Raw genomic sequence first — 12,256 nt, 5'->3', positions numbered from 1 at the left:
AGAAATGAGCTTCTCGTGTTTCATAGTGTTATGCAAACAGCAATGGACTGCCCAGCTGTGTGTATTGGTTTCTAAGTGACCAGAATGTGTGTGAACAAAATGTAAACAAGTGCCAAAAAGACACCCCTTGGGAGATGTATTAAGACAAAAAGAGATGCTATCCTGTGGCAAAGAGCTAAGTGAGGAGCAGTCACCAATGGAAACCAGTAGAATGTGTCTCAACATTTAGCAATTTGTACTCAAAATATTTTGACTTGTTAACCCGCACCCCTCCATTGCATATAGAAATTGCCAGCCTGGCCAGAGTCTCTTCCACCGAAAAAGTTGTTAGGAATCAAAAAGTAGACTGTTTATGTTTTCAAAATAGAGCAAAACTATTCATGTCATGCTTAACCCCTTAAGGACGCAGCTTCAAAAACTGGACTTAACCTTAAGGACACAAGCATTTTTTGCATTTTTTGCTGTTTGTGTTCAACCTATGTTTGCATTTTTCTTATTTATTACACCAACACATGTCATATATCGTTTTTTAAAGGACAAAAAGGGCTTTAATCTGATGTGACATATACATATATAAATTCTTATTTATTATTAAAAAAAACCCAAAAAATGAAAAAAAAATGAAATAAATAAAAAAAATTTTTTTTTCACAGTTTAGGCAATAATAACGTGTGTATAATAAGTGTAGCTTAAGGAAAGTAATTTTAAAAATATTCAATTAGTTGTTCTGATTTTCAGAGTACATAATATGTCTAGGATTTCAGCTTATTTTGAAAGTTACAGGTCACAAAATACAAGGAGTAAAAACTTTTTTTAATGTGGAGCAATTTTAGAATTTGGCATGTTTGTCTTGTAAGCTTAATAGCCATCACAGAAAGCAAAATTGCTGCACAAAAGTATATATTTATATAAAGCACACATCACAGGCTATTTACCAAAGGGTATTCTGACACTTTTTACGTAGCCATTTCGCTGCCAATCTCTGCTAAATCGTGTAGTAAAATTGTGTTTTTTTCAGATTTCTAACATACACACATAAAACAAGGATTTTTAATGTGTATTTCATTAAGTTGATATATACTACTGCTGTAGAAAACCCCATATTGTTTTCAGCCATATCAACAGAGTAAAATGATACCCCCAATCTATGTCCTTGCCACTATCCTGTGAAGTTATAGTGCCATAAAAGAGACCTGACCATTTCAGTTTTCACAGTGATAATTTTGATAGATGAATTTGATGGAGCAAGTCTCATTTTGGGGCATTGTAGCAGTTTAACTGTTGAATTTATCCCTCAATGACCTACCATTGGTGAAAGTAGACACTACAGTGTATCTCATATGGTATATATTGTGCCTTAGCGTGATGCCATTTTTTCACCAGTTTATGTCAAACTTTGTGGTCAAATATTTTTTTTGCATTTTTTACATACACATTAAATTTTTGGGGGTCATTTTTCAAGTCTGGTATGTGCCACTGTGATCAAAACCCCATAATTATGCTCAGCAAACTCTTCTGAATAAAACAATACCACCAATGTATGTCTTTGACACTATCCTGTGAAGCTACAGTGCCTTAAACGAGTCCTGACCATTACAGTTTTTACAATTAGAATTTTGATAAATGGATTTGGTGTGTCTATATCACATTTTAGGGCATTGTAGCAGTTTGACAGTTAAAATTACTCCATAAATGCATACCATTTGTGAAAGTAGACACCACGGGCTATGTCATATGGTATATTTTGAGCTTTATTATACAGTTATGTTAGCACCAATTACTTTCAAATGTTATCATATTGTTTTATTTTTGCATTTTTATACACACATGTTGTATTTTAGTAGTTAATTTTGGAAACTTGATATATGTTACTGTAAAATTAAATCACAAAATTATTCTCAGCTATATTTCCTGAGTACAAAATTACCCCCTTTGTACACCTTAGCCAGGTTTTTGTGAAAAAATACAGGGCTAAAATCATACCCGGCCCATTACAGTTTTTTTTAAATGACAAATTGACGAATGGTCATTGTTTCATTTTGGGGCATTTTAGTCGCTCATATATTTAAATAACGCCACCAATGCATACCATTTACAAAAGTGGACAACATGGGGACCCTCATATAAAATATTATAAGCTTTATTGAAGTGACATTTTGTTACCATTTTGTTTCAAAGTTTGTGGTATTCATTTTTATTTTAACATTTTTACATACACATAGTATTTCTGATGATTATTTTTTAAATATCCCGTTTCCCACTGTCATAAAATTATCTTAGCTGTACTAAGCAACATCTTCTCAGTACAAATATACCCCATATGCATACCCCATATGCATACCCCATATCTTTGGAAAGTAGCGATCTTAATATTAATCTAAATCTCTAATCCCAAACCAAGCCCTAATTCTAAACCAAATCCTAATCCTAAATCTAACCCTCAATCTAATAATAAACCATTACCACAATCCTAACCCATAACGTAATCCCATGTGTAACCCTAATTATAACCCTAATCCAAATCTCAATCCTACCTTTAGCAATAGTGTTAAAATGATTCCCCCTGCTGGTGTCAGCCGAGGAATTCCCTTGCTATATTCAGCAAGGGATGCCCGTGCTGACCCTAATCCTAATCTGAACCATAATCTGAATCCTAATCTGAAACATAATACCAATACTACAATTAATTATAAACCTAATCTCAAACATAAACTTAATAATAAACCCAGTAATAAACCTGATAATAAATCTAGTACTTATGCTAAACCGAATAATAATCCTTAATTGTAATCCTTAATTTAATCTTAATCCCAAAGGTTTCCCTCTACTAATATCAGTGCTGATATTAGTAAAGGGATTTTAAACTAAAACACAGTGGTATGTTGCTGCCATCTACTGGCTATTTTCAGTATTGCAGTCTCCCATCTCTTACATTGAAGACATTATTCCCAATGCAATGCGATCTGTGCTGGGCAACTAAAAATGCCCAGCACTGATCAGAATGGCATTTGGGCATAGAGGGCGATCCTCCAGGGTTTGTTCAGACCCTGGGGGTCTCCCAAGCACCAGATCACTTGAGAGAATGACTGTAGCTGAGCTTGATCGCTCAGCTGCAGTGTTCTTTGTGGATTTAAATGGCTACATGCAGTGCTAACTTTCAGCACTGCATGCAGCTCATCAAAAAGTCTGGGGCCACTAAAAATGGCCCAAACTGACAGAGGGGACCCCCAGGTTTCTAATGATACCTGGGTTTCCTAGTGTGAGCAGGGATTTAACCCTGCTCACACTACATTGCTGTCTATGGGGATTTAAATCCCCATTTAAAGAGCTGCTTGCCGACCTCACTTTGAGCTCTGCATGCAGCTCATCAAAAAACCTGGGGCCACTAAAAATGGCCCCAGCTGACAGAGGGGACACCCAGGTTTCTAATGATACCTGGGTTTCCTAGTGTGAGCAGGGATTTAACCCTGCTCACACTGCATTGTGCTCTATGGGGATTTAAATCCCCATTTAAACAGCTGCATGCCGATCTCACTTTGAGCTCTGCATGCAGCTCATCAAAAAACCTGGGGCCACTAAAAATGGCCCCAACTGACAGAGTGGACCCCCAGGTTTCTAATGATACCTGGGTTTCCTAGTGTGAGCAGGGATTTAACCCTGCTCACACTACATTGCTGTCTATGGGGATTTAAATCCCCATTAAAAGAGCTGCTTGCCGACCTCACTTTGAGCTCTGCATGCAGCTCATCAAAAAACCTGGGGCCACTAAAAATGGCCCCAGCTGACAGAGGGGACACCCAGGTTTCTAATGATACCTGGGTTTCCTAGTGTGAGCAGGGATTTAACCATGCTCACACTGCATTGTGCTCTATGGGGATTTAAATCCCCATTTAAACAGCTGCATGCCGATCTCACTTTGAGCTCTGCATGCAGCTCATCAAAAAACCTGGGGCCACTAAAAATGGCCCCAACTGACAGAGGGGACCCCCAGGTTTCTAATGATACCTGGGTTTCCTAGTGTGAGCAGGGATTTAACCCTGCTCACACTACATTGCTGTCTATGGGGATTTAAATCCCCATTAAAATAGCTGCTTGCCGACCTCACTTTGAGCTCTGCATGCAGCTCATCTAAAAACCTGGGGCCACTAAAAATGGCCCCAGCTGACAGAGGGGACACCCAGGTTTCTAATGATACCTGGGTTTCCTAGTGTGAGCAGGGATTTAACCCTGCTCACACTGCATTGTGCTCTATGGGGATTAAATCCTCATTTAAACAGCTGCATGCCGATCTCACTTTGAGCTCTGCATGCAGCTCAGCTGTCAGTCTGTGGACATTAAAAATGACCCCAACTGACAGAGGGGAGACCCAGGTTTCTAATGATACCTGGGTTTCCTGGTGTGAGCAGGGATTTAACCCTGCTTACACCACAATCTAGATATAGGCATTTAAATGCCTATTTAAGCAGATACATGCCGCGCTGACTTCCAGCACTGCATTTAACTCATCAAAAAGGCTGGGGTCACTAAAAATGTCCCCAGCTGATAGAGGGGAGCCCCAGGTTTCCATTGATACCTGGAACTCCCTTGTGTTAGCAGGGATTTAACCCTGATCACACCAAATTGTAATAGTGGGGATTTAAATCCCCATTTAAATGCTTGTTTGCAGCGCTCACTTTGAGCTCTGCAAACAGAGCATCAGTCAGTCTGGGGACACTAATTCTGGCCCCAGGTGAGAGAGGGGAGCCCCAGGAATCAAATGATACCTGGGGCTCATAGTTACCAGCAAGGTAATAGACCCTGCTGGAAAAACACTGCATGACGGAAATATTCCGTCATGCGTCCTTAAGGGTAGGACCAGCATGACAGAAAATTTCCATCATGCGTCCTTAAGGGGTTAAAGAGACAGAACTGTGTTACATAGTGAAAGCAGTATTTTGTATACAAACTATGTACAGTATAACATGCTGAAAACTGAGGAGTGTACAGCCACAATACCCCTGGGCATACTTACAAACCTCCTCGAACTGGGAAAATTGTTCTGGATTAATATCGTCTTACATGTACCACAACTCATGTAGTAAATAAGATCACACATCCAAGTGACAGAATTCATGCTTGGTTAAATGACAATACATTGAGGCAATATATTTGGGGACATTAATCCTCAATATGAATAGTTTTTTTGGAAGGCAAATCTGAAATTCCAGTTGCCCATCACTTTTTGGAATATACCAGCTTCCGATTTTAGGATTCAGTACTGTTGATCACGTTCTTGAGGGACTAGGCACATTGAACACTTGCTACAGGTAGAATTTTGGTCCCTATGGCTTCACTTGTTTTAAGAAAATAAATCTACTTCAATGATTTCTCCCTGATCATTAGTTTCAATTTTATAACATGACAGGAGGCTTCGTATTTGCTTAAGTCTCTCTTTACTAGAACTCCACAGCAGCACAGAAAAAACAACCAATCAGAAAAAAGTTAGGTACTATAAAACTCCCCTCCCCATGCATCATTTCCTCTTTCTTTGCTGCTCTGCATCAGTACAGGTCAGAGTACCACTGCCTCCTGCTTATAGTGGGTGGCTTTGGGATTTATTGTGATTTATTAGGATTTATATTTCTGCTTATAGTTACTTTATTTGTTTATTTTATATATTATATTCCTTCTTTTGTTGTCATATTATGTACACATATATTATTTGCTCTTATTTGGTTTATAGGCTGTATATTTATTTTATATATTATTTTCATTATATGTAGTTATCAGTTTTATGGCTTATGCATTTTACCTAGTTATCATGTGGTGTTTCGTTTCTATTTAATATGCTTTATAACTTATTGTTTTGGTTTGATTGGCCCTGTTTTCTTTGGGGCTGATTTCCTTCGGTGGGGGTTTTTCTGGGGGTTTCTGGGGATGCTGCCAGGGTCGCTCCCCCCCTTTTTTGTCCCCCCCCCCCCTCTTTCCTATGCCCTCCGCGGGCAGCGGGCGCTTTAGCTCAGGGTGTCAGGAGACTAGCCGTTTGGCTGTCTCCTCTGACTCCCCGAGCTCCGGTGTGAGCCTGTCACCGCGCGGGGTTGCTCGCGATCGGTCGCGAGTACCCGGCGGCCGGACCTGCTCACGCACATGGCCGCCTCACAGCGGCCGGCTCCTTCAGGAGACACGTGCACACGACCAACACTCGTTCGCGGCCCCTACTCCACCCACGGTAGGTGGACCGCATGGTTTTTTTTCCACGCTGGGATTCTGGCTCTCAGCATGCAGAGCCATTTCGCCACTTAGATAAGGGGTAAGCACATTTTTATACTTTTATGGCATCTGGTTCTGGCCATGTCCAAGTACCATGGTTCTAGCTGGTTATGTGTCTATATATTATAGGTTTTAGAAGTATTTTTTGCACTATTCAGCTATTGTTTTTCTGCCCCTATCCTTTGCCTCACTAGATAGGTTCTTTGGATTACTGTGACTCTTACTGATAGTGTGTATCATGCTGACAGTATATACCACAGATTGGTGTGTGTATCACAGATTACTGCAGGTTTTACTGACAGTATATACCACAGATCGCTGTGCGCTTTCTGACAGTGTAGATCTCAGATTTAGTTGGTCTGACAGTGTACTTCGAGTTTTAGTTTTCCTGACAGCGTGTATCACAGACTGCTGTGAGTTTTACTACTGACATGTGAGTTTTGCTGACAGTGTGTATCTCAGATCGCTGATAATTTTGCGGACAGTGCGTATCGCTGACTACCGTGCGTTCTGTCAGGGTATATCGCAGATTTCTGCGAGTAACAGGTGTATACGAACGCAGTATACAGGCTCGGTACAGGGTGTGTACATTGCCAGTTAGCTCTTGGATTCATGTCCTTCTCAGTGTATATTTTTTCTGGCCCAGCTATGAGGTCGCAGAGGGGACTACTCTGGTATGAGTTCTCTGCCCATGGCGTGTATATATAAGATACAGACCTGGCTCTGACTCAAACTGATATGGAAGACGAGTCTACGCTGATAACATACATTTTATCAGGTTCTTGGGGAGAGTCATTGTGTTGGCTATTGTTTAACCCTACTCCTTGGGGTGTCCGTGATTACAATACCCTTCACGTGGTATGAGGATGGTAATCTATAATATGCTAAGATAATTCAAATAGATCCGTGTGTGCATGTGCATACCTATCCACAGTTCATGGACAGTAGCGCTCAGTGTACCTTACATTTATGGACATGATGGTCACTGGAATACTTCCGCTTATATCCAATTCAGCTGGAATACCACTATTGGACTGCTGGGCACATAGGGACTGCCAGTCCCGGTTCAAATTACTCACACAGCATTACGCTGTCTAAAGGGTTGATTGTCTAAGGGTCCTAGGTCACGAGATGCCCTGAGAATCTATAATTTTTAGGGACCTCTACCCGAACTCAGAGGTCCCCGTTACTCATTCAATACCCACTGTAAAGCGCTACGGAATTGGAAGGCGCTATATAAATTCATGTTAATAATAAGATTATGGTAATACACAACCCATTGATTGGCCGGCTATGTCTGTGCCCCATTGATTGGCCTGCTATGTCTGTGCCCCACTGATTGGCCTGCTATGTCTGTGCCCCATTGATTGGCCTGCTTTGTCTGTGCCCATAAGAGCGGCCTGCTTTGTCTGTGCCCATAAGAACGGCCTGCTTTGTCTGTGCCCATAAGAACGGCCCGCTATGCCTGTGCCCATAAGAACGGCCTGCTGTGTCTGTGCCCATAAGATTGGCCTGCTATGTCTGTGCCCATAAGATTGGCCTGCTATGTCTGTGCCCATAAGATTGGCCTGCTATGTCTGTGCCCATAAGATTGGCCTGCTATGTCTGTGCCCATAAGATTGGCCTGCTATGTCTGTGCCCATAAGATTGGCCTGCTATGTCTGTGCCCATAAGAATGGCCTGCTATGTCTGTGCCCATAAGAATGGCCTGCTATGTTCGTGCCCATAAGAATGGCCGGCTATGCCTGTGTCCATGAGAATGGCCGGCTATGCCTGTGTCCATGAGAATGGCCTGCTATGCCTGTGTCCATGAGAATGGCCTGCTATGCCTGTGCCCATGAGAACGGCCTGCTATGCCTGTGCCCATGAGAACGGCCTGCTATGTCTGTGCCCCACTGAATAGCCTGCTATGTCGGTGCCTACTTGAATGGCCGGCTATGTCTGTGACTATTTGCTTGGCTAACCTTTCTGTGTCCATTCGTTTGGCCTGCTGGGCCTAGGCCCTACTGACGGGCCTACGCTATGGGTACCGAACCCCTTTTGGCCGCAGGCCTGAGGTAATATCACTGAGGAAACCCAGGGCGCACCAGTGACATGGAGATAGGCAGGTGTCCAGGCAAAAGCCATTGCCATAGTGTTCAAGAGGACACCAGTATACGGCCATCTGAATATGGTGGGAAGGGTGAAGGCCCTAAACCTCATGCCTGAAGGGCAAAGTTTCTTATGAAGACCCCGGACACATCCACGGTTTACTCCAAACCGGCGACGGCACATCTCCAAGGAGAACTTCGCACAGGCAGGGACCGGTACTCAGACTCCTACAGGAGAAAGCGGTGTTTTTTTTCCTTGTCTTTACCAGCTACTCTGTATCTGCCTCCCAGAGTCCTTATAGGGTCGGTAGTTTTTTCCTGCGTTAGGTTAGCTCCTGGCCCTGTCCAGTGGGATTTACTTTTCTTACCTTCCGGCCTGCTGTTTACATTCTATCCGAGATAGGATGGGTGTATTTTCTCTTATCTACGTTTATTGTTGCTTTTCTGTTTTTTCATGACTTCCTTTTCCTATTCGCTCGGGTCGTCGTGAGGCCTGACTGGCCTCCTCCGACCTCCCGGGCACTCATGGATTGCGGAGAACGTCTCCAGCTTTCCTCGGACTACCAACGGTCTACCAGGACCCCGCGCGCGCGCACGGGATCCGGATAGTCGGTTGATAGTTTTCCATTCCTTGTCTTCCCAGATTGCCGTCAGCCTTATGCTGACACTTAATTGGTGCACCCTACAGTTTTGGTCACCCTGACTCTCTAGGGACTCTAATTTGCACCACGGGAGGGTGCGGCCCTCCATCACCTTGATCCGAGTATATTTATTTTCAGGAACAGAGGGTGAACCCTCTCATACGGAACCGGATACTGATTTGTTATTAGAGGGCGCAGCCCTCACTCGCCCTCAACCAGATACTGGGCTGGATACAGAGGACAAATTGGGTGGACCCATTCTCATAGAGAGAACCGGTCTCGGATGTAGGCTCTGCTGTTGGTTACTAACGGGTGCGGCCCGCTCAGGCTAGCAGCCGGACGCTCTCGCGGTATGCGATCACAGTAGTAGAGAGCGCGGCTCTCTCATACACCCGACGCTCTACAGTACCGGCCATTTGTTCATCACACAGGCTTGTGCCTGTGCAAGACATTGATGACTACATAGAGGGGCGTCCCTCCTGCATTCTATTAGAGCTGACATCCACGCTACTGACTTCGTTCTAGAGGACTGCCTGGTCATGCAGAAATTACATGTTTAGACTAGAGGTATAACAGAGGTATTACACACACTCCTGGAGATGGTACGCTAACGGATGGTCCTCCGGTATTTTGAGAGTGCAGGTTTTTGGCATATTCTGCACCATATAATACAGAGTTTGCTTTATGTTTTGGATATCCAGACCATTACGTGCAAACTGCGCAGACAGTTTCTCCCATGTCAAGATGTCAGGAGATACGGATACCTTCATGGAGCAAACAGGCACTGCCTTGCTCGGGTAACAAGATTAAGGAAGGCCTTTTACCCGGTCTGAAGGTAGAACAGTACGTATGGTCACATGGTAAATCAGGAATCCACGGTTGTCTTGACTTCCCTGGTCTTTACGATCTTGGGATAAGATGGCGTGACTGCCCCGTCTCCTCGGAGCGCATACCTGGTGAACATGGTTCGGAGATGGAGGACCCTTCATCTATACTCTATTAATCCCTCACGGGAGCCGTCTTTTTTGGATTCGCGCTAACCTCCTTTTTCAACTACCGTCGAGGAGATCTACGAGACTTTACGGAGGTACCTGGTGTGCCCCGACTCCTACAGACATCTTTCACTCTTTGACGAGGGCATTGCTGGATGGAAATCTGCGTTCCGGTTGGCATTTCCCTTTCCTTTGAAGGTTTCCAGGATTCACTATTCCCAGAATAGTCGACCACCGTCCTTCCACGTAAGTTCAGTTCGGAACCCTGAATGGACGTCCTTTGGAGTCTTTCTCTGCTGCGTCCGAGGTTTACACAGTCCATTTGGAATCTTGGAGTCACTTAGAATACGGCTAGTTTGGCCACACTCTTGCCTGCATTATGAATTTATCCTCGGATGAGACATCGCACCGGGTAAGACAGGAAGGAACGAAAGATCCTCCTCGGTTTCTAGTGCGATTTTGGTAGTGGACTTGGGCACATTCCTTGAGATTGGAGATCTACCTGCAAGGCCACATCGCCAAATGTCCCTGACACAATCGGAGGAACCGCCTTACGGATCAGGAGTTGAGACATGGTGACAGTTTCTTCTCACGTCCCCAAGTCCGAACTTGACCTTCGATATTACAGCTACGGGAATGTGGCTGATAGGTCAGCTTGCCAGCTCATGGACCGACTGCTAGGAAACAAGTCGCAACCACATACAATGGATTTACCAGCGGATGGTACTTTTTTCCGTAATTGAGATCCTTCGTCGGCTGGCATTTTGTTTGATACGTCTACTGTCAGTTATCGTACTTGGAATGTCCAATTAGGATTACGCTGATATTTCCTGGAATAGATACCAGCGACACAATCAGTGTTGGACTGGTGAATTGAGCGTTGAAACAGCAAATACGAAGCCTCCTGTCATGTTATAAAATTGTAGATTATGCTAGCTTTAGTGTACCTATAATCTTAATTTTATTAATGACAGGAGGCGAGTATTTCCCACCCATTCTTGTCCCTCCCTTGTTTTATGTTATAGTTTAGATTATCAGGTACGTATGCAACTCTGTTTGTTGTCTCTGACACCTGTCGCTTGTTCCTTATGTCTGTGTTTCTTTTCATAAGTAGGGTTGGGATATCTACATATTAAGGTTAATTTTGGTTGCTACATTGGGTACCTACATGTTTATTCTGAGTACATTTCATTGGATAACCAACCTGTTCGATTCTGTTTTTCTCTCGTTTCAGTTTACAGTCCATCAACACTATCTAGCTTGACGGTTACTCTCGGATGGTGGACATCGTTATATTCATCGTATCTAGGACTTCGTTTCTTCCCCATGATGTTATCTGCCTTTTATTCTGTTTTGTCGCAGCTTGAAAGAGGAAATGATGCATGGGGAGGGGAGTTTTATAGTACCTAACTTTTTTCTGATTGGTTGTTTTTTCTGTGCTGCTGTGGAGTTCTAGTAAAGAGAGACTTAAGCAAATACTCGCCTCCTGTCATTAATAAAATTAAGATTATAGGTACACTAAAGCTAGCATAATCTACAATTTGACGGTCTTTTTTTAAAAATTATTTTGTTGTCTTATTAATTTTTTAATGCTATCATTTAAAAAAAAGGTATTTTTAGTTGTGTTTACTTCATTCATTTATTAATCTGTTCACTGGTTCATGCATATTATATGCTATTATTATTTGCACAGTAATCATTCTCCTATGCACTCTTATTTACCAGTGTCTTCTCTTTTGTTGTATAATGTGAAGACTGAAAAATGCTCTGCCGGTTTACTGGATTAAATGCTCACTAGATTTGAAGACCCATGAATGCTCTCATATATCGGTTACATTTATAGGGCTAGAGAAGACACATGGCTCCTTTTGTGTGTATAGAGATTTATATAAAAAATAAAAAAAATAGATTTTCGCACCCCTCTTTGGTGGTATGTTTATTCCTCATTCTCATGTCCTCTACCAGAGTCCTGGGAGTTTGAGAGTTCTGTGCAGTATCTTAGCTGTTCCTAGAACTGCACTCTTCTGGACAGCGATCTCAGATGTCCCAATGCTATACCAGATATATAATATATGTACATGTTTACATATGATTTAACCTAAATTGCAGAAAATTGAACAGTAACACTGCAGGGCCATTATCTGCTAAAGTTGCTTTGGTGCTTAAAGTATCAATAGAATATATATATAAATATATATATATATATATATATATATATATATGATTTCAATTAATATGAAGTATCACATAAAAAGTAGTTGTGGGAGAGGATGATCTGGCTTAT

General features: G+C 42.5%; 1 protein-coding gene across 3 annotated transcripts in view; it reads left to right on the top strand.

Moving 5' to 3' along the window:
- Window positions 1-12,256, top strand: part of ZMAT3 (zinc finger matrin-type 3) — an 87,099-nt gene that overhangs the window by 51,934 nt on the left and 22,909 nt on the right. The window contains exon 6 of one of the 3 annotated variants that reach the window (XM_063441052.1): window positions 11,698-11,820. The exons of the other annotated variants lie outside the window; for them this stretch is intronic. Coding sequence (XP_063297122.1) covers window positions 11,698-11,759 — 62 coding nt within the window. The 3' untranslated portion in view covers window positions 11,760-11,820. Of the gene's footprint in view, window positions 1-11,697; window positions 11,821-12,256 lie in introns of those variants that run through there. 3 annotated transcript variants of the gene reach the window in all.

The sequence above is a fragment of the Pelobates fuscus genome, chromosome 2 (assembly GCF_036172605.1).
Source record: "Pelobates fuscus isolate aPelFus1 chromosome 2, aPelFus1.pri, whole genome shotgun sequence".
In the NCBI taxonomy this organism is placed as follows: Eukaryota; Metazoa; Chordata; class Amphibia; order Anura; family Pelobatidae; genus Pelobates; species Pelobates fuscus.
The sequence above is the reverse complement of the archived record's forward strand: the minus strand, read 5'-3'. Positions and strand labels throughout refer to the sequence as shown.